At 33.9% G+C, this 20897-nt stretch overlaps 1 protein-coding gene across 1 annotated transcript; it reads left to right on the forward strand.

The window, feature by feature from the left end:
• The first annotated feature begins 1385 nt into the window (after positions 1–1385).
• Positions 1386–20726, forward strand: LOC142978767 (alpha-tocopherol transfer protein-like). The gene is made up of 6 exons (XM_076123325.1): positions 1386–1571; positions 14600–14762; positions 16524–16618; positions 19561–19702; positions 20024–20217; positions 20398–20726. Exons 2-6 carry the CDS (start codon positions 14621–14623, stop codon positions 20695–20697), a joined length of 873 nt encoding a protein of 290 aa, XP_075979440.1. The 5' UTR covers positions 1386–1571; positions 14600–14620; the 3' UTR covers positions 20698–20726.
• The last annotated feature ends 171 nt before the right edge of the window (positions 20727–20897 follow it).

The following is a 20897-nucleotide window of genomic DNA, read 5'->3' on the forward strand; positions in this document are numbered from 1 at the left end:
TTTTATTGGATTTTGAACAATAACTTGTAAAATTCCGTGCCGCTATTAACCAAAATCTATGACATTGCTATGAAACTAGTTTAACAACTCACAAACTGATAAGCCTATTAGATACTTTCACTACTTAATTAGGCTAAATTGTCTGGGCCGGTAGTTGAGCCAAGAATTTAAGAAAAGATTGGCTAGTTTCAATAAAATCAGCTAGGGCGACATTATCATTACATTATTAATGCTGTTTTTCTAATGTCTATAACTATAACTAGCATATAATGTGGAGTGATTATAAAATTGCGCAAGTTTACCTCGATATTTACCTACTAATTAAAATGCAATCGCCTATAATAATATGTTTATTTGGCCTATAAAACAATATTATGCTAATTCTATGAGCATTATGCAAAACTAAACTAATAAAAGCAGAATAAGATCTATAACTGTGTTAAAAAATTATCGAACCGACCTTTTCATCAACGTTTTTGTATGGCAAGTTTAAATCAAAAGATTTATTTAAAATATATTTCTTACAAGAACATATTATCAGATCATTTGTCTATACTTATTTAGCCAGTCTTACCGAGGGGTGCCGTGTTATAACCCAGGTAACTGGGTTGTGGAGGTCAGATAGGCAGGCGCTCCATGTAAATACTGGTACTCAGCTGCATCCGGTGAGACTGCGTATTAAGCGGTAGTTGAACTGTTGTTAATTCACATTCTCTTTAATCAATTGCTCAAATCTTATTATTTTTTTTTTATTCATTCTCACACTTCAGGCTTTTACAAGATGTCACGTTTTCCAAAATCAAGTACATAAGAAACGGTCTCATGATAAAATCAGTAAAAAGTTTAACTTTAATGTTACATTCGCGTAAACGTAACAGTTTTATGTCCAAAACATTATAAAAAAACCAGTTTCAGACAGATAAAGATCCAAGTTACGTAAAAGTTTATTAAACTGAATCTCACTTACGACTATTGGGACTGTGTATTTTTAACCCATCATTGTCCCACTCCTGGGCAAGGGTATGTATGCGCATAACTTTTGAAGACCTGAACAAAATTGTTTTTTTTTTAATATGTCTGTAGCTACCGGGACAAGGTTTGCATGGGATCGATGGGATCAGAATTCTTTCGGGAACAGAATCAACAGAGTAGAATTTCATTCGGCCCGAATTAAACTCGGGCCAGTCCAGTAGTAAATAAATAAATATTTTGGACATTTCTTACACATAGTCATCAGATTCCAAATTAAACAAAGCTGAACTGTTACTATTTACTTCTAAACACATACTTATATAGATAAAATTACATCCATTTATAATTTAAATTACATAAATGGTTCAGACTTATTCTATTCTCAGCGACCGGCGCAGGCGCATCAAAACACGATAGTTTCGGATCAAGAAGGCCCATTAAACGATTGACCGCCACGCGTAACGGACGTGCCTATGTTTTCTTTCTTCTATTTATTTTAAAGCTTTCATTTAGTTTTCTTTTATATAAGTTAATTAGTTAATAATGGTAGTTTATTTGAAGTGATGTGTAGTGATTTTGGATTGATCTTTTATTGAACAGTGAGTATGGTTTTGTTTATTTAGATTTTGTGTTAAGGCGCATTTTTTTGTGTTTCGACGGTATTTGTTTATTATTTTTCTCTTTTCTCAGGCATGTTACTTTTTTATATATTTGAACCACTTTTGTTTTGTTATCGTACTTTCAAATTAACTCTAATTTAGGAGACAGTCACTTGCGTTAAAGTTTTGCGGTACCATATTGGTATGAATGATTAAAGGCATGGTTACTTAGAGCATATCCTTGCGCTGTTGTGGAAAGCCTTCGGTTAAGACTTGAAATTTCAGACATCGAATTACTTAGTTTTTGTGACAGATAACCTTAAAATTTTCAGCACATCTTTATGTTTTGGTTTATTTTCTCGTCATTTCATGTTAAATCTACATTTTTGTTTAAAGTCGACGCTGTAATTATATCTAAATTACCTGCACTTAACTAGCATATTGTTGTAATAAAGTTTATAGCTAAATGGGATATTAAGCAACATAAGTAATATCTGCTGAGATCTTTATAAAAACAATCTAGCTAAGTATTGCACGTACTTGCAATACAGTTGGAGGTCACATGAAGACAATATAGATAGGCTTTATCGTGAATCTAGACTTAAAACTTAAGACCATAAAAAGAGTAAAGAATATGGTCAATTATAATGCAAACACGTTATAGGGTATGGGATCACTTGTTCAATTGATATGTTTTAGGATTTAGAAACAATAGTAACACGAATATTTGAGATGGACATTATTTTGATAAAGTTTGTTATTTCTTTAAAACAATTTTGAATCGCAAAGTAACGAGACTACTTTTAATAATGTGATTAATTTAATTTTCCGTAACGTTTTTAAACCCTCGCGACTAGTAGGTACCTACACATAATATTATAATGCAACGGGTCTTATTCACGATTGAAAATTTAAAGGTTAGGCAGCAAATAAGGTATCCTAACCTTTAAATTTTCCATCGCGTATAAGACCCGTTGCATTATAATATTATTCGAAAAAATAGTTTCGTCTAGGTAAATTTATTTATTCAGTGCCTGTAGTGTTGGAACCTAATTATTTTCCCAATGTCCATTACAGTCAGTACCAAAGCAATCTCAGCTGTTTAATTAACTGTTTAATAAATGTCATTGACGAAAATAGGCATTCACATTCCCTAACGCAATTAAAATATTTTAGAATCAAGGTTGTGAAACAAACATTATTGAGAGGAAGCTGTTTATCATTAATTTTATTTATTTACTTGGTGAAAGGTGTACCAAATTAAGTTAGAACCTTCTTTAACCGTAAGCTACGACTACTAATGGCCGTTTTCAATAACTTATCTTTAACTAGCACTTGCCCATGACTCACGTGGATTACCTATAATAAGGCTTATTATCATCATAATTCCTGTCTTCTGGGATTTCCGGTATAAAAGTTGTCCTATGTCCTTTCTCGGGTCTAAAACTATATTCGTACAAAAGTACAAAATTAATCAAAATCGGTTCTGTTTGAGCATGAAAAAGAAATAAACAAAATTACTTTCGCATTTATATTAGTATTAATAGTAGTATATTAGAAGCTATTGGAATTAATCCGATTAGCTTTATTTTCGATAGTTTTTCGATAGTATCGTAGATTTCGGGTTTTTCTCCAGTAGCCAATACGTAGTTTTAATAACGACTTTTAAGTTATATAGTAAGATAAATTAATTGTTGATGAGAAACTGCATTAAAGACATCATAGCAAGTGCACGGTGTTGGGTTTGTTTCCGGGTTCGGTTACGTAGCGTTATATCACAACTATTAATGAGAGATTCCCTATAAAATTAATGAACGAAGCAGACAAACTGTGGTATAGACATTCACCTCCTACGCAGTATGTTGTTCACACCTTTGACTTTTAGAAGTCGAAGTGCGTAGGTATTTGATATTTATTAAAACACCCTTTATAACGGGAAAGGAAAACGTTGTAAGAAAACCAACTATAATGTCGTTTTTCAAGCAGTTTTTAAAACGATCCAACCAGCTGTGGCCTAGTGATTAAGGTGGTCGCCATGCACTACCACTGTGTCGGGACTTCGGGAGGTCGTGGTTACCATTTCCATACGGAACAAATATTTGTGTAATAATTCACAGTTAGTTGTTTTGGGTCTGGTTGCATTTTGTGCCCGTTGTTTGCATGTTTGTAAAAGTCCCGTGACACAAGAATAATTTATAAGTGCGAGAGTTGTCTTTGTGAAAAAAAAAGCATTTGGCTAGCTGCCGTTGATTATGACCGAACCAATTTTCTTCTGAAATAAGTATATTTTTTGTTTCCATTGATAAATAAATTTCCGGAGACGAAATAGCTACATTATCAAACAGAAAACTTTTACCTAAATGTGATTCCCTGATTCCCAACCGAGTACTAAAACTGAATAGAACTAAAGGAGGTTTTACGATGCAACTGCTTTGATGGGAAAGGATTCAGGCCATGTACTCTGGCAGTAGAAACGTGGGCTATACGGATAACGCTTTGCGGATAATGGACGGCATTAAATACCTCTTATGTTTACTGTCATCCTGGTATCATTCTGATTAATCATTGAGATAATTCACCAGGAAAATTTAATATTTTATTACCTGGAGTTAGATTTTAATATTTCCGTATATTTTTGAATACCTTAATTTTGTATTTTAGTGAATAATATTAGTACATTAATTAATACAGTTACAGTTAAATACTTCTAGATAATAAATTAATAGATAGGAATTCTCACTCTCTTTCATTGTATTATTTTGAATTCTCCAAGGAAATTAAGGACGGAAGGAAGCAAAGGAACAGAATGCGGTTTCTTATAACGCAAAACTTTGGACATAAATCTTTATATTCCAATAATAACCACACACTATTATAATTGTAATCGTATGTACTCGTAAATCAAAACAACACCGATTAATCAATCTTACAGGTGCTCTTGATTTGTGATGGATGGGACCAGAAATAAACTTGTTTGGTATAGATTCTAATGTAGGTAAAAATACTCCATACATATTTGGAGCAGTAGACCTCATACATAGTCGGCGCTTTTCATGGTATTAAAAATGTTTGGGCAATGGATGTCAACTACTTTAAATTACCACATCGTCATGCATGCCTGAAAGTTCTTCAACACATTTCTTGAAGGCATACAAAGTCCCTAAACCGTACTTTGCCAGCGTGGTGTACTCAAGGCAAACTCCTCCCTCGTTCGAGAGAAGACCCGTACCAAGCTGTGGGTCAGGAAAGAGAAAAAAAAATATGTTGAAAGTCCGCCATGCTAAAATTTTTATCACAGTTTAGCCGTAAGAGCTTAACAGGTATTTGAATATAGATATGTCACCTTAGCTTAATTTGTAATTAGGTTCAGCTAAATTGAGTAACAACATTTATAAGCCTCGAAACTTTCAAACGACTACTTGAATCTCAAGAACTTGCTTATATTTCGTATGTTCCAGATATTTATATCGTAATGCACATTCCCTATACACGGTAATAGAGTGAACGTAAGCGGTGGATGTAACCTTGGCAGCTGTAGGGCTTTGAACTTACCGTTGCAGTGAGCAAGCTTCAACTTTGTAGTGAATAGTAAACTTTGTTGATATAATTAGTTACAATGTTGCAGGGCGATAATCTTTACTTCCTTCGCTATTTGTAACTGCTATAGAGTATGTTTGTTAAATATTGACACAACTGCTCATCCTAATTGGATAGAATCTGGCAGAGTAATTATTTTATTTATACCACAAAGCTTTTTATATTATTACAAGCGGACCCGACAGACGTTGTCCTGTCTACTCGTCTTTAATTTGTAAGAAAAATTCAAAAAACTAGGTCCAGCAGACAAAATTGTGAATCTAAATCATTCTCAGATCCCCTTGAACACACGCAAAAAATTTCATCAAAATCGGTCCAGTCGTTTAAGAGAAGTTCAGTGACATACACACTTACAGAAGAATAATATATACCTATAAAGATATGGAGTGGGCGAAGTTGTAAGTATTCCGTAAAACTTCGACTTGCTAAATGTAATAAATACAATTTGCAAATTAGTGTATTCAATAAGGGTCGAGGCAATTGCTGTATACAATATCATACTCTGAGCTTTTACGGAGAACATTTCGGCAAATCAAAAACAGTCTTAACTACCTTTTAGACTATGAAGATAACTTATTATAATTGCGAAAGCAACTCGTTTTGTCTATCATCTGAACAGCACGCAGTTGGTCCAAGATTTTACCAACTCAAGACTTCTAGATAGTTATTTTTCGTAACGCTAATTATAAAGCACTAATCTTCATTTTTATTCTAACTGTGATCTACATACTTTGTGTAATTACTAATTAGACGGTTTTATTAACTGTAAATTCTATCATAAAGTGGTTTTTGAGTTTAATTAATTTCACACATAATTAATTTTGATGAGATGTGTTCTTTCCTGTGTCTGAATTCTTTGAAATAGAATTAAACCTACTTGGTATTTATGCTTGTTTGGTATCTTTACACACTTTTTTCGATTTTTGAGATAAAGGTAATCGACATCGGGTCTTGAACTATCCATTTGATAAATTTCGCCAAAAACTATTTATCAGCTTAGTCCTGAAAGCATGACAGTCAATCAGACTTTAGCATTTACTTAGATTAAATAAGGATTTTTCTAAATCTTTGTGATTGTATCTGTTTAATATTTAAAATATTATATCAAAATAGTCTACTACAAAAGTAGTCTACTACTACACCTAATTAATTTCTAACAAACAAATAACATTTCGTAACATAATAATTAATGATTTAGGCATTCTGTTAATTTCACAACCTACTTACATCAAGATAGACAAGCAAAACAATTTCAAGGATTACTTATAAATAATGTAGATATTTAACTTATTTGCTTTTTATTAACTTGTTAATGTTACTAAATAAAATTTAAATTACAATGAGGAGGCAGTTCATTAGTCTTTAATACAAATCTAATTAGAATCCATTCATACTAATGTATGGAGTGTCTCTGTGGCGCGGTCGGTAGTGTCCGACTACTGATCATAAAATCTCGGCTTCGATTCCCGGGACGGGCAATCATACTATTCGTCTTTTTTCTTAACGAGTATATTGCAATATTCCCTCAATAATAGCCCAGAGTTTTGTAATATTCCCGGTAAATGGCAATAGGATCGCCTCCTATTTAAAGGAACTAATATTGTTAATGGCAAAACGTGGGTATTTTTCTTACGCCTTCACTTACGCCTACACCTTCGGGTCTAATAGTCGTGATATTATGTTTGTAAGTGTAACTGTTAGTCTGTCTGTCACGCGTTTAAAGCCATACCGACGGTTTGTACTAATTCTGATACATGTTTTATGAGTTCGTGTAGTAGCAATGTTGGCCAACTCCCTAACCCGCACTTGGCCAGCGTAGTGGACTCAAGGCCTTAACTCTCCCTCATTACGAGAGACCCTGCAAAGTGGGACATTAAAGGACTAGATTTTTTATTTCTTTGCAATGAGAATGCGAAAAGAGGATACCTAAGTATATTTCCTAGGATATCCTTGTTAAAGAACATCACCGATATGATCTATGTATGCACAAAGCGTATCGGTGACATTCTTCAAAAGGTCGGATGCGTAATAATGATGCTTGTACCTAGCGGTCAATAGATGAATGAATGAAACGAAAGAAGTTTGTAGGAGTGCTATAATTTGACGTTACTTGGCCTTTACCTACCCCTATGAGAAAAAGACGTCGTTTTATGTACTGGATGGAAAGACCACTATTAAGGTTTCATGAATAGTCTAGAATAGGTAAGTCGTTAGATTGGCTGAGTAGAAATATCCAATTTTATTTGAATCATTGTTAAGTTTAAGTTTTCAAACTGCTTTACCTATACTTAAAATATATTATACTTATTTATAGTTATAGTTATTGTATAATAGTTATAGTTAAAAAATATGTTGCTTGAAGTAAATACATGCGTTGTGGTTTTATTCGACCCAATAAAGATCGCGAGCACTACTTTCTGACCACAATGTAAGTTGTAAGAGTAGTTTAGAATTTCACACAATTTCTTTGACACTTTCGCTTTATACCGAAAAGAGTAGGTACGTTTTCACGAGTTTTAGTTTCACTTGCCTGTATAAAGAAGTCCACTAAAAGAAAGAAAAAGAGGCTTTGAAATATTTGTACTAAAGTAAAAATTAGTTGATTGAAGGCCAAATTCTTTGAATATTTAGAATATTACTGTTATATATAACCGAGTAGGCAGAGGTGTATAAAATACACCCACGTTTCGCCCTTTACAATGTTAGTTACCATTTAATAGGCCGCGAGCCTATTGCCATAAACCAGGCACGTTATTAACTACTATTTCAAAAATTATATTTTAACATAGAAATACCAATAACACTTTGCTCGAATCGGCAATCAAATCCGAGACTTCGTAATCAGCAATAAACACCACCGCCCAGACCACACACACAGGCAGTTCATAGATTTCACCTATCCGTAAAAAACGTTTGCTCTTCACATTACCACATAACACACGTGTTATTAAGATACACTCTTAACGAGTAAGTGTCAACTGTCTATAGAAATTACGATAATGTAAGATGGAAGAAATGCTTCAATGTTACCTACTTGAATTTGACTTGGAGAAAGTTGCTTGTCGAAAATCAATCGATCTTTTGAATTGATTTTGTAGTATTGTACGTCAAAATTTGACTAGAACTGCTGAAAATCTCTGCAGCATTAATTGACATTATGTCATTGTTCTTTAATAACCATTCACAAGCTTAAAACCAGAGAGAAGGCATAACAACTGTCTATGAAGAACTCTTCCTCGATTCCTGTATAAGACCAAGTGGTTTGAAAATGTTGACTATTACCATAACCCAATCTGTAGGGCTATCTAAAAATGATAATATCGTAAAACGACCGTTGTTTTCCTCTGAACAAGTAATCTTCTACAATTTAAGATAATTTGATATGACTCGATCAAAATTCATTAATCGTAAATTATCGTTATTTATTTATAGGTCAGATTACTTGTAATTTATGTTCTAAATGAATGTTTTGTATTACCGACACACTCGTGCATTAATATGAATAATATTTAAATTATATTATCGCATAACTGTTTTATCAATTCCGGTGACATGCTTGAATATTTTTTGCATATTTTTATTGTATTCAGCAGCTAATAATGCTCTGTTATGATAAATAGCATCGTATTGAGTACTGTATAGTTTTTCATATAGTTATGACTTTTATTGTGCTAGTGCTCTAGCGTTTCTTATTTTAAACTTATTCAAAACGAAGTAATTAACTTATTTATAAAAAAAAATAGCTCTTGTGACCGCTTTCACAACTTTTGGATAAGTATGAGGAAGCTTTATGAGATTGAATTTTGACAGGGTTTTCAAACATTTACTGCCACTTTATTTAGTGCATAGGTTATCTGATAATTCTTCATAATTATTGAAACTGGCCCTTACATCACCCAGCTCACTTATAATGCTAGATTAGCTACTACTATAATAATATGTAAATGATACATAATATCACATTGTGTGGTAGATAACAGGAAAGAACAACGAAACACTACGTCTATACATCTTTAAACAACAAAAAGCAACATCTTTTTGCTCATTACCCAAATACTCGTTTGGTTAATACGCACATAGCTAAATCGCTATAAAAAGTTTTTTAATAACTTTACTATGTTTAGATTACCTTTGACTTCACAAAAAGTAACAGGAAATTTTCAACTTTACAAAACCATGGAATATAGCTACAAACCTATAAGCAGCAGTATTATTTTTTTCTTTAGTCAACCAAATACTTGTAGCCTGTGGTCCTGTATGACGATATGCATAAATAAAAATGAATTAATTTTCAGAATTGTACAGTGAAGCCTAATGACAAAATGAATTTCACACCTTCACGCCACTAAAGGTATAGTTAACTAGTAGGTTTAAAAGGTTAACCTTTATAAACGCACTATTATGTGAATTAACGCTGGCACAATTAAATTATGTATATTATTACTATGTTAATTGGTTATAAAATGAGTGTTAAAATAGCTTTATATATGTGCAATGAGTTTAATAATTGTTTTATATACAGATTATTTTACATTCAACCCATTAATGTCCGACTGCTGGGCAAAGATCTCCCAGGATTAAGAAAGGGCTGATTATTTCCAGGACATTTCTAGGGCCACGACTATGATAAGTAGGAATGAGCAAAAAAAAGGTTATTAGTTTGACTTTTGCAGACTTAGTATCGTAACTTTGTGAAAAACTAGTAATTCTTCATTCCTGGACACGGCAGTACAATTACTGGACACGAGACAACACGCAAAATTCCGGGACATGCCCGGAAATCCTGGCCACCTGGCAACACTACCTAAGTACCTAGAGTCCACCACGCTCACCAAGTACAGGTTGAGGACTTAGCATTTCTGCAAAAACTGCGATATAGAACTCTCAGGTACGCAAGGTTACATCACGATGATTTTTTTGAAATAGCATACTATTTCTCTTTAAGTCCAATTCTAAGCGCCTTAAACAATTATTTCTAGAGCGAAACTTTATCTAATAACCAAGTATTCTTTGAAACATATTTTTACTCATTCTTTAACCAGCAACACGAAAATAGAAAGCCAAAATAATTACGAACACACGTAATCATAAAACAGTTTTTGTACACAGTAAAATGAATTTCGAAATTGAGTAAATACACGTGTAGGTAAGAAAATAACTTTAAGTTACATAACAAGCTGTAATGATAGTACTAGCTCAAATCTAGGTGGTTTAACTAACTGAACCTAGTTTACGAGATTACTCTACGTAATATACTAAACAAATTACTGTTGTTTTTATAAAGTAATTTGTTATTTGTTTCTTTTTGCGATAGATAATGAGATAAACTTAGGTTTATGATATAAGACTGGTTTTTTGGTATACTATGCTGACGTTGGATGGCGTCATTGCATGTATAGTTCATTTTGGCACGTACATAGCATAGTTTTATTACGATCAAAATAACTTTAGCAATGGTTTTATTGTACTAATATTTATTTACTTAGGTAGATATACATAATATACCTATGCCTAAGTAATTAAAGTACCTCAATCCTCTCGTAGGTTGATGACTTAAGTTAGATATATCAAAATACTATCAGTAGAGATTTTGTAGAAGAAATTCTGAAAGAAATTGCGTATGTAATTTGTTTCCTACATGTAAAAAAATATGTTCACTAAGTCGAAATCAATCATACAAACATTTAGAACGACATTTTGTCCAAGTAAACGCTTAATAAGGTACTAGGGCTTCACTGAATGGAAGTGGTAATTATCTCGTGCAGTTAATTACCACATCTAATTTGACATGCTGTCAAGCGGCTACTGGGTTAAACTACCGTACACTACCATAGGATTACTGTAAACCGCTTACCTATAGTTTTATGCCCATTCATTACCTCTTTGTCACTGTGCTATAGAAAAAGTACCTTATTTTGACCTCAAAAACCTACACTATTTACCATTTACGTTTGCGACCAATGTAAGCATTAAGAAAAATTAGCACTTTATAAAAGTAGTAGCGCGAATAAATAAAATTGGCGTTTATTACCGAGCGGTCCATAAGCGTAAGGCGTGAAGATTTTTATGTATAATATATGTAAATTTAATTATTATTTTAAAGCTTTTATCAATCAATTCTAACAACTTAATCAAAACTGTTATAGCTCTAGGCTACAAATAAATATTTATAAATAAATCGATTCACCACACCATAGATCTTACCAGGGCGTCATAAGTGATTGATGGTGTGTCTGAGAGTTCGCTGATTAAAATCGTACTACAAAGCCGCAAAGCAGAACCGTATAGAAAAGTGGCTCTACATACAATCTCTACTTACTAAATGATTGGATAGGAGTATGTAATTTGTGTTTTCTATCAAAACTAATTATTAGCCATTTAAAACTTCTATTAATTCATCCATCCATAATTTTGGAATGCTGAATGTGGATACCAACCCAGAGTAAAAAAGATGTTTATCATTTCGTTTGCGAACTATTTGGGTTAAGTGAACCCTGACCTCGTTGACTTTTATAGATAACAGAGTTCTGGCCATACGCATGTCGCATAAATTTAAAAAAACAATTAGTACATAATACATGCATAATATCACGTCTGTAATACCCGAAGATGTAGGCAGAGTTAGTAGTAAGAAATACACCCGCGTTTCGCCATTAACGATGTAAGTCCTGTGTAACAGAGCGCGTGCCTATAGCCGGGCTTGTTACCAATTTTCTATTTATCTTCTTTCTTCTTTTAAAAAAGGCAACTCTCACACTATAAATTGCTCTTGTGTCGCTTTTATAAACATACAAACAACGGACACAAAATACAACCAGACCCGAAACAATTATTTGTGGATCGCACAAATAATAATTGTTCCGTGTGGTAATCAACCTCCCGACGCAATGGTAGCGGCGGCGTGGCGACCTAAACCACTGCGCCACGGAGACAGGCATTTTCAATTGAACTGGCGGTAAATTCACTCTCTGTATTACTGACTATCATAAGTCAGCATTTGACCTAAATGAATAAATGATTTGATTTCGATTTTGAATTAGCAACAATACGTCCAAGAACACAAGTCAGGTAATAATATTTAACGAGCTAGTAGTAAGCGGATCTCTGTACAACATTCACAATGTCATTGTACAAAAAATATGTTGAAATGTAAGCAACATCCCGTACTTACGTAAATACTTCTTACAATATAAATAACAACTTTATATACGTAGCAGTGTTATGTAATACACGATGATCTATCTCTGCTAACGCCAAAATTTGATACATAGGTACCTACCAAATGAAATACCGAGTAGTTTTTTTGCTTATAATCAAATTGGCTAGGCCTTTTGCGAACAAGGCTATGTCGGCCTCATAGAGAAACTTATACATTCAAAAAATACTGAAAAAGCCATTGATTCTAAACTGAAGACGATCAAAATTCGTGTTATAAAGACGAAATAAATAAAATTAAACATGTATATTAACGGAAAAAATTTGATCACCTTTTCACATCATGTAAAATGAGAAATGTTGTAACTAAAAGTTTATCCTGAGTAGTTTGTTTATTCAATCATTCTACATTTACTTGTAATGGCAGTAAATTGTGTTATTATCTATACTTGTCATGCAGTTCGTACTATACAGATAAAACTAGTAGAACATTTCAAACTTATCCATACTAATATTATAAATGCGAAAGTAACTCTGTCTGTCTGTCTGCTACTCAATCACGCCTAAACTACTGAACCAATTTGCATGAAATTTGGTATGGATATATTTTGATACCCGAGAAAGGACATAGGCTATATATCATCACGCTACGACCAAAAGGAGCAGAGTACCAGTACTTAATGTTACAAAAACGGGGAAAAATTTCACCCATTCTCTCTTATTGGACGCAAGCGAAGTTGCGCGGGTCAGCTAGTCAAGAATAAATAAATATTTTTGGACAACTCACACACGGTCATCTGATTCCAAACTAAGCAGAGCTTGTACTATGGTAACCAGACAACTGAAAAACATACTAATAGATAGCATGATAATATATTGTACACACCCAAAGTTGTAAAATCAAAAGTGCACCAACAAACTCAGATAAATGTCTGCTATCTCTTATACAACGAATTGTTTAGTCAAGAGTTAAGCTAAAAATATGCAAATGCATGTACGTAATAGGTTATTCTGTTGACATTGCAATGACTTAATTCTGCTTAAATATGCTGATGATTACTTACTTCACTTCTTAAGTGTTTGCAGAGCTGTCTTTAATTTATTATTTGTTAACCACGTAAGTAGGTCTTTTCTTTTCATTCAATCTAATACAGGACTGTAACAATTTGGACAAACATAGGTAACATAATTTACCAGGCTCCTTACTATAATCCATATCCATGATCCATACTAATATTATAAATGCGAAAGTAACTCTGTCTGCCTGTCTGCCTGTTACTCAATCACGCCTAAACTACTGAACCAATTTGCTTGAAATTTGGTATGGAGATATTTTGATACCCGAGAAAGGACATAGGGTACTTTTTACCCCGAGAAAATGACGCATTTCCATGGGAAAATTCAGGTGGCGGACTAAGTAGCGGGTAAAAGCTTAGTTAATTATATTTGCTGCTAATACAACGCTTTGCTTGATACTTTACACTGGAATCAAAACTCGTCAACCATTGCTTGAACCACCGAAATAGTGAGGGGGCGAGCTAGACAAGTTTTGATTGAATGATTTTGGTGAGAGTAGTTCCTCCACTTACCAGGGCACCATCACTTACGAAGAGGTTATAATCAAGCGCAATGTAAAAGTACAATAGATTGTAGAAAGTAACCGGTAACACTGACCGTTAGATTTGGGGGCCGGTGATGGTCGGTGAGTCTTTTATTAAGAGCATTTGAACTTGTTTGAAATTTTTTATACCTAGAACTCGTTTGCGGTGTCGAACAAATAAAATATAGCGGCGATAGGCCATATTGCTAGATTAACGACAGAGAATTAGACCCACGCGATTTTCTTGTTGGAACAAATGACGTGATCTGATAAGTTTTGTGTGCTAAAGTCCAAAACAAAGGTCTGTGAGTCTTAGAAATTATTATACTGACTTAAGACTTATAAGGAAAACTTTACGAGAAAACCATATGACAGAAATCTAACATATTAATACATATACGTATCTATAAATCGTTTCAAGCAATCTGTTAGGAATTCTAAGAGGTATCGTAATGTGGCTATTATCCTTACATATCCACTGATACACCTTTATTGCTATGCGGTGCACAACGTTTTAATCAAATAAAAAAAAAGATAAGTACATAACCTTGATATTAATATTTCAACGTTATCTTCGCTTTCGTTTGGGAGGAGACCCTTGCACTGCAGTGGGACAGTAATGGGTTAATAAAAGATGAAAAAAAAACGGTTGAGAACTCCTTAACTTTTGTTGCAGGGGTCTAAAGAGCATTGGAACATGCCCTTCCTCGACATAGCGTTTCAAGCCGAAGTCAGTCGGTATGAGGACCCAGAGTTTGAGGAGTATGCCAGAATCATCTGCAATGAAGACCCTGATACCAGGAGCAAGACTATTGAGGAGTTGCGACGAATGATACAAGGTAGGACCTGAATAAAAAGTTGCTTACAAAAGAAACCATTATTCAAGATTTCTTACTGCTTTCAACTGACTAGAATACTGTTGACAAAATATAAGTTTTAGGGGAAATAGTAAATATCGTCATTATCGCCAAAGATTTGAATTTTAGATATATTTCTGCTAAGACTTAACAGGGAATAAGTTCAAAAAATAATAGTAAATTAGTATCCTTAGGACTCAATTCTTAACGAGACCTTGACCTTGACCTTGCTTGATCAGCAATGAGATAGTTATGGAAAAATGAAATCTTGTGTAATAGGATCTAGCAATTAAGAGGTAGAAGAAGTAAGAACCCAATGTACGGTCAGTATTCAACTTGCTGCTACATAACTGCTTGCTTAAGTCTAAACTTAATGCAGGAAGACTGTCTCATACTCATTTGTTAAGATTTTGTAACTGAAAGAATCCTAAAATGAGAAACAATTTCGATTTTGAGCAACAAAAAATACTAACTCCGTTATTATTTTAACGAGTGGTTTAGCAATTTGGCCTCTAAATAGCTTTAAAAATGTTGCCATAAGTAAACAATCATCTCACACACGTCCTACACATGGCGTTATGTGTTACTCCACACATAAACAATGGTAATTTCTTTAGCCATTGCTCAACCAGTAATGAAAGCTTGTTATTGTCAACGTTATTACAAACAGACGGATTTTATTGCGAGAAGCGTATGTATCTTAATATGTGACTGTAATTTTGTTTTTGAAACATATAACTGCCACCGTGGCGCAGTGGTTTAGGCCGCCACGCCGATACCACTGGAACGGGAGGTCGTGGGTTCGATTCCCACACGGGACAATTATTTGTGCGTTCCACAAATAATTGTTTCGGGTCTGGTTGTGCTTTGTGTCCGTTGTTTGTATGTTTGTAAAAGTCCCCGCGACACAAGGGCAATTCTTAGTGCGGGAGTTGTCTTTTTAAAAAAAACAAAGAAAAAACAACTTTTAAGATACGTCTTGCAAGATATGTAGCCCTGGTCACGAGAGAGTTAAACCGAACTCGTGATTTAACGTAATTTATCATGAAGTAACTAAAAAATATATTGAACTATCAGTCGTATCAATATGTATTTAAAAACAAATATTTAGATAACATTCTTGCATGTTAACATAATCATTAATACAAATATTTTTTTCTAGATGTAATCTAAAATAAACCGTAATAAAAACAAAATAAACAAGGATGAAAACAAAAACAGCTGTACCAAATGAGATACAAGGATAGACACGCTGTAGTTGTGACCAATATATTATGTAAATTATTGACAAGGTCACACAGAACTCCGGTTTTACGAAATTAAATTAATTTACAAAGCTAATTACTTGTTTTAATAGTCATGCGTTTCGGAACTAATCGGAAGTTTCTTAAAAAATCTCATAGAAAAGGCCTACGACTTGCTTACTTCAATATTGTATTTCGAATTATTTTGAATGAGAAAAACGTGACTAATCAGCTGTTAGCTCTAAATCTAGAAAACTAAAGAACAAAGTAATTCCTGTACATATTTGAGTTTATTATAACTTCTAGCGGCCATACTGATCACTTTGGTAACCACTTCTTCAGTAGATCTGCACCCCTGGTACTTGTAATCTGTAGATTTATCTCAAACCAGCCTCACCTGATGCAATCTTGTAATCTTCCAGCATCCAGAGCTCGGAACCAAATAAGATGTGTGTTTGAATATGAAATAAGCAATAAATTTTGTTTGTTTGTTTGTCAGAACGCGGTGAATGCAACCCACGTCGGTTAGATGACGCATATTTACTACGGTTCCTAAGATGTCGGCGGTTCATACCGGCGTTGGCGCATAGACTAGTAAGTAATGTCATGAATAAAACATAAGCTTTGGGTAAGAGTGTGTATATCGTATACCTCCTATTTTATTGTATACTAAAATGGTTTCTAAAATACATAAGCCCTTTTTGTATCTGAATAATAGATAGAATAGGAGTAAACAACTTTGTTTGAGGTCAGGTTCAATTGACGGAGACCTAAAAAAATCATGGTTACGACGGCTCATTTCGTACTAAAGGAACACTATGAAAAAACAACCTTTAGTAGCTAAATATTAAGGTAAAATAAATAAAAATCTGAGTGCGTAAAAGTATGTTAATCCACTTGTAATGATTACGTTAGAGATTTTGTTGTTGTGAAGTTTGTTCATCTAATAAATAGTGATAGTTAAAAAAACATTTAAGAGCCCACTTAAGTATGCTTGAGGCAAAAACACGTCGTTATGAAGTTAACGCGTTAGTTAACCGCCGTTAGCACTACCGATTAAAACTCAGATTGCTATACATTAAAGAGATAGATACAAGTCTTACTTTATTTTCTACTGAATATTTCGCGATTTAAGATTTTCAGGGGTAGAAAGTAGCCTAGCTAAACTTCATTAAAATCCGTCCAGTAGCTTTTTCGTGAAAGAGTAACATGCGTCTACTTCACATACTTTCGCATTTATAAATATTAGAAGGATACAGAAAATGAAAACAAAACAACCTAGTTACTTAATTCACTGACCTCTGAGTCTAGACATCTTTTTTTAGAATTACGAAAACCTAGGCCTGAAGCGATACACGACAAACAAGATGCCAAAATACTCAACTATTTCTTAACTTGCAATATTGCAAGTTTAATAGTTCTTCAAAATTTCGAAGCTAATCACTAATTTCTATCTGCGACTTTGCCTGTGTGACATGATCTCCTGCGCTCAAAGTATCCTGGTTATAATCTATCTATCTTGCGGGCTAAATTTCATCAAAATCTGTAACAGTTATCTTGAAAGAGTATATTCACAAACTATCACTATAAAAACATTACCAGGATAGCAGGGTTAGAAGAAGATAGGATACAAAACACTAAAGCCAATAAATAGGTTTCCATATCCCGAGGCATTTAGCAAACGTCAAACATCGTGCCTCAGTACTTCATATGGCATATAATCGGTGTCAATGACCGTGAATGATAGCCGATCGTGACTGCATCACGCCCGCCTCTCATGTTCACCTGTCAGTTATCTAGGACGATTGATAACGCAGATGGAGAAAGTTTACAAACACATTTAAGGCAGATGACGATCTACTAGATTTTTATTCTGATACAGTGTTCTTGGAATATCCTGTTACTTATAGATAAATTAACTAGCAATGAGAAAAAAGGTGCAATGAGGTTCACTGATCATACGAGAAGTTGTCAGAGGTCAGTAATGTAGGTCTATGCTCTTTCTAAGAGTTTAAGGAAAGGTTTAGTGATTCGGCATTAATCAGACTCCGAATAACTCTTTATCTAGTAATTATTTTCGAGAAGGCCTACGTTTACAGCCTCCTTTCAAATATTGCCTAAGTAAGTGCCTCAATAATTAGCATAGATATAAAACAGTGTTGCATTACGCCTAATTTAAATGTCATAAATTCGAAAGTATGCCTTTAAGGCATTCGATTCGGCACGTTCGGTTTGGCAGTATTTATCCAACTACAAACCCGAATCAGTGATGTCGAGTGTGAGATGTGCATTTTTCCCGAACATTCACCTACACAGCGAATATGTGTTGTAGAGAGCTACGAAACCGTCCCTTTGATACGGTTTAGACGCGTTTACGGCTAAACTGTTGAACCGATTGATCGATATCGATATGTGACTCAATTTTATTAAACATACGCATACCTACATAGCCGCGTATCGCAAAAAATATCTGTTCATTATAAAGTTATTTTGAGCTAGTGCATAATATTTGATTACTTAAATACACATTTTCGTAATATGCCAGCTATAAAAAGCATTAATAAATATTTATGTAAACAAATTATAATTATTAATAGATACATTTCTTTAGCATTTTAAGTTACAAATAAATGAATTAGGCTCACGAATAATTAATAAAGTAAACTAGATTTTTAATTAGCTTATTAATGTTTTTTTGTGTATAAAATATAAGCTAGCAATATTGCGCAATGCCAGTGCTAGATTCTGAACACGACTTCGAGTAAAATCCAAGTTTTAAACCAAAGTACCAAAAATAAAAAATCTTTCACAAGTTTTTGCGTGAAAGTATAACATACGTAGGTACCTGTTTTTCGCATTTATAATGTCGTTCTGGATAGGATAAGAGACTACGACTAAGAGAATACGATAGCTAATCTGTGTTGAGACTACAAAGACTTCTACCACTATCACAAAAAATTTATTGATCTTACACTTTCCTTTGAAACGGGCTCAAAACCAACATCAATTTTAACGTGCTTTCGAAAAACGGCGTGATAATCCACGGTCATTAATGTCTATCCTAATGAGTTTGTAGCTCCTAATGACGGGAGAACTATTTCCTACAAATGTTTTACTGATACTGTTTTGTGTGTTCGTTAAATGAGATTTTTGATGGCGGTTCGGGAGAAACTGTAGCGCCATGTGTGTGAAAGCTTCTAATGTGCCTAATAATTTTATTGTAGTTCTGGGGCGAAGTTTTTATAAATAGATAGCATAATTTATTAAGAATAAATTTAATTAAACCAACTACATTATGTACTTTTAAATATTTTATTATCTTTCTACTAAGCAAGAGTTTCCTCCCGAAATGTGGGAGAGAATTGCAACTGCAGATAAGATTGGAAGAATCTTGTTCAAATAAATTGAAACGACGAACTTTTTTCAGTCCTTGTCCCAAAAATTGTTGTCTAGCTGATGTCTGATAGAAGTTAATTTGTTCCCAATTTCAGATCCTACCTATTTTTAGTTTAACATTTGAATTTATTTTTTTCCAGATGGTGCGCTACGAAGACTTTCGCCGTCAGAATGCCTACCTCTATGACTGCGATGCTTTCGGCTTGCAAAAAGTTAAAAACGTTTATGGGGGCACGTTGCCTGAGAGCCCTACTAATGGACGAATTATTCTTATGAGATTTGGTACGTATCAGTTCTCTACTTACCTATCAAGATTGACTCGAATTACTATACTAAAACCGTTATTCTGATTACCAAGATAAATTATATTGAGATTCCCAATACCAACCTCCTTTGCGTTATGTGATCAACATCTTGTCAACTCGAAGATATTCTTATAACTATTGTCGCCATATCCTCATTTTTGCAATAACGCCAGACTATCCATGCGGCCACCATGCCACTAATAGTTGTACTATGCAATAATTATAATAATTGCTAAGTTAACAGATTAATTAGAGCAAGATATTATAGCTGTTTAATCTCACTGGTTTTATTTTCTAGGTCGCTGGGACACAGACGCCGTACCGATAGAAGACGTAGTCCGCTGCGCGCTATTGATGGACGAGATAGCTGTGATGCAGCCCAAACTGCAAATATTAGGAGTGACCATCATAGTAGACCTTGAGGGTCTGAGCCTGCGACATATTGCTCAATTAACACCGACCGTGGCTGGCCAGATCGTAGCATTGATGGGGGTAAATATAATTTAGATTAACGCCATCTAGCGGTACTTGTAGTAAACAGTTAATTGTGCACTAGTTGTCAATAGTTATTAGTTCTCGTTGTAATCATAGATGGCGCTGTAATATTCAAAAGTTTATTTAAAAACTAATTTGTAATTTTTATGATAACTATATTATGTTTTTTCTCTTCAGGTATCCTTTCCGTTGCCGAATCATTGTCTGCACATCATCAACTACAACTGGATTCTCCATTCAATCTTTTATTTATTCAAACAATTTATACCTCAAGCTGTTTGGAGCCGTCTACACTTCCACGGGAATGATATGAGTTCTCTTCATAAACACATTGACCCCGAATACTTACCACCTGAGTATGGCGGCCATTGTCAATACGTCATATCTACTGAAAAATGGATCTCTAAAATAGATGAATACAAAGATGATTTTATAGTACAAGAGTTGAGAGCACTAGGTTTTACGGTTAAAAGTTAATAAAGAATTTTATTTACATTATGACAGAACTGAAATGTTGTTTTTTTTTTTCTTTTAACATTAAGATTTAATACCTACCTTAGAATAACATTCTGGTAATAATAGTCGAAAAGTGGAGTGAAAAAGTGGTTCATCTTTTTAAGTCGTATGTTTAAATAAGAAACATTAATAAAACAATACAGTCTTTATCACTCTTAATT

Source organism: Anticarsia gemmatalis, chromosome 15 (assembly GCF_050436995.1).
Source record: "Anticarsia gemmatalis isolate Benzon Research Colony breed Stoneville strain chromosome 15, ilAntGemm2 primary, whole genome shotgun sequence".
NCBI lineage: Eukaryota > Metazoa > Arthropoda > Insecta > Lepidoptera > Erebidae > Anticarsia > Anticarsia gemmatalis.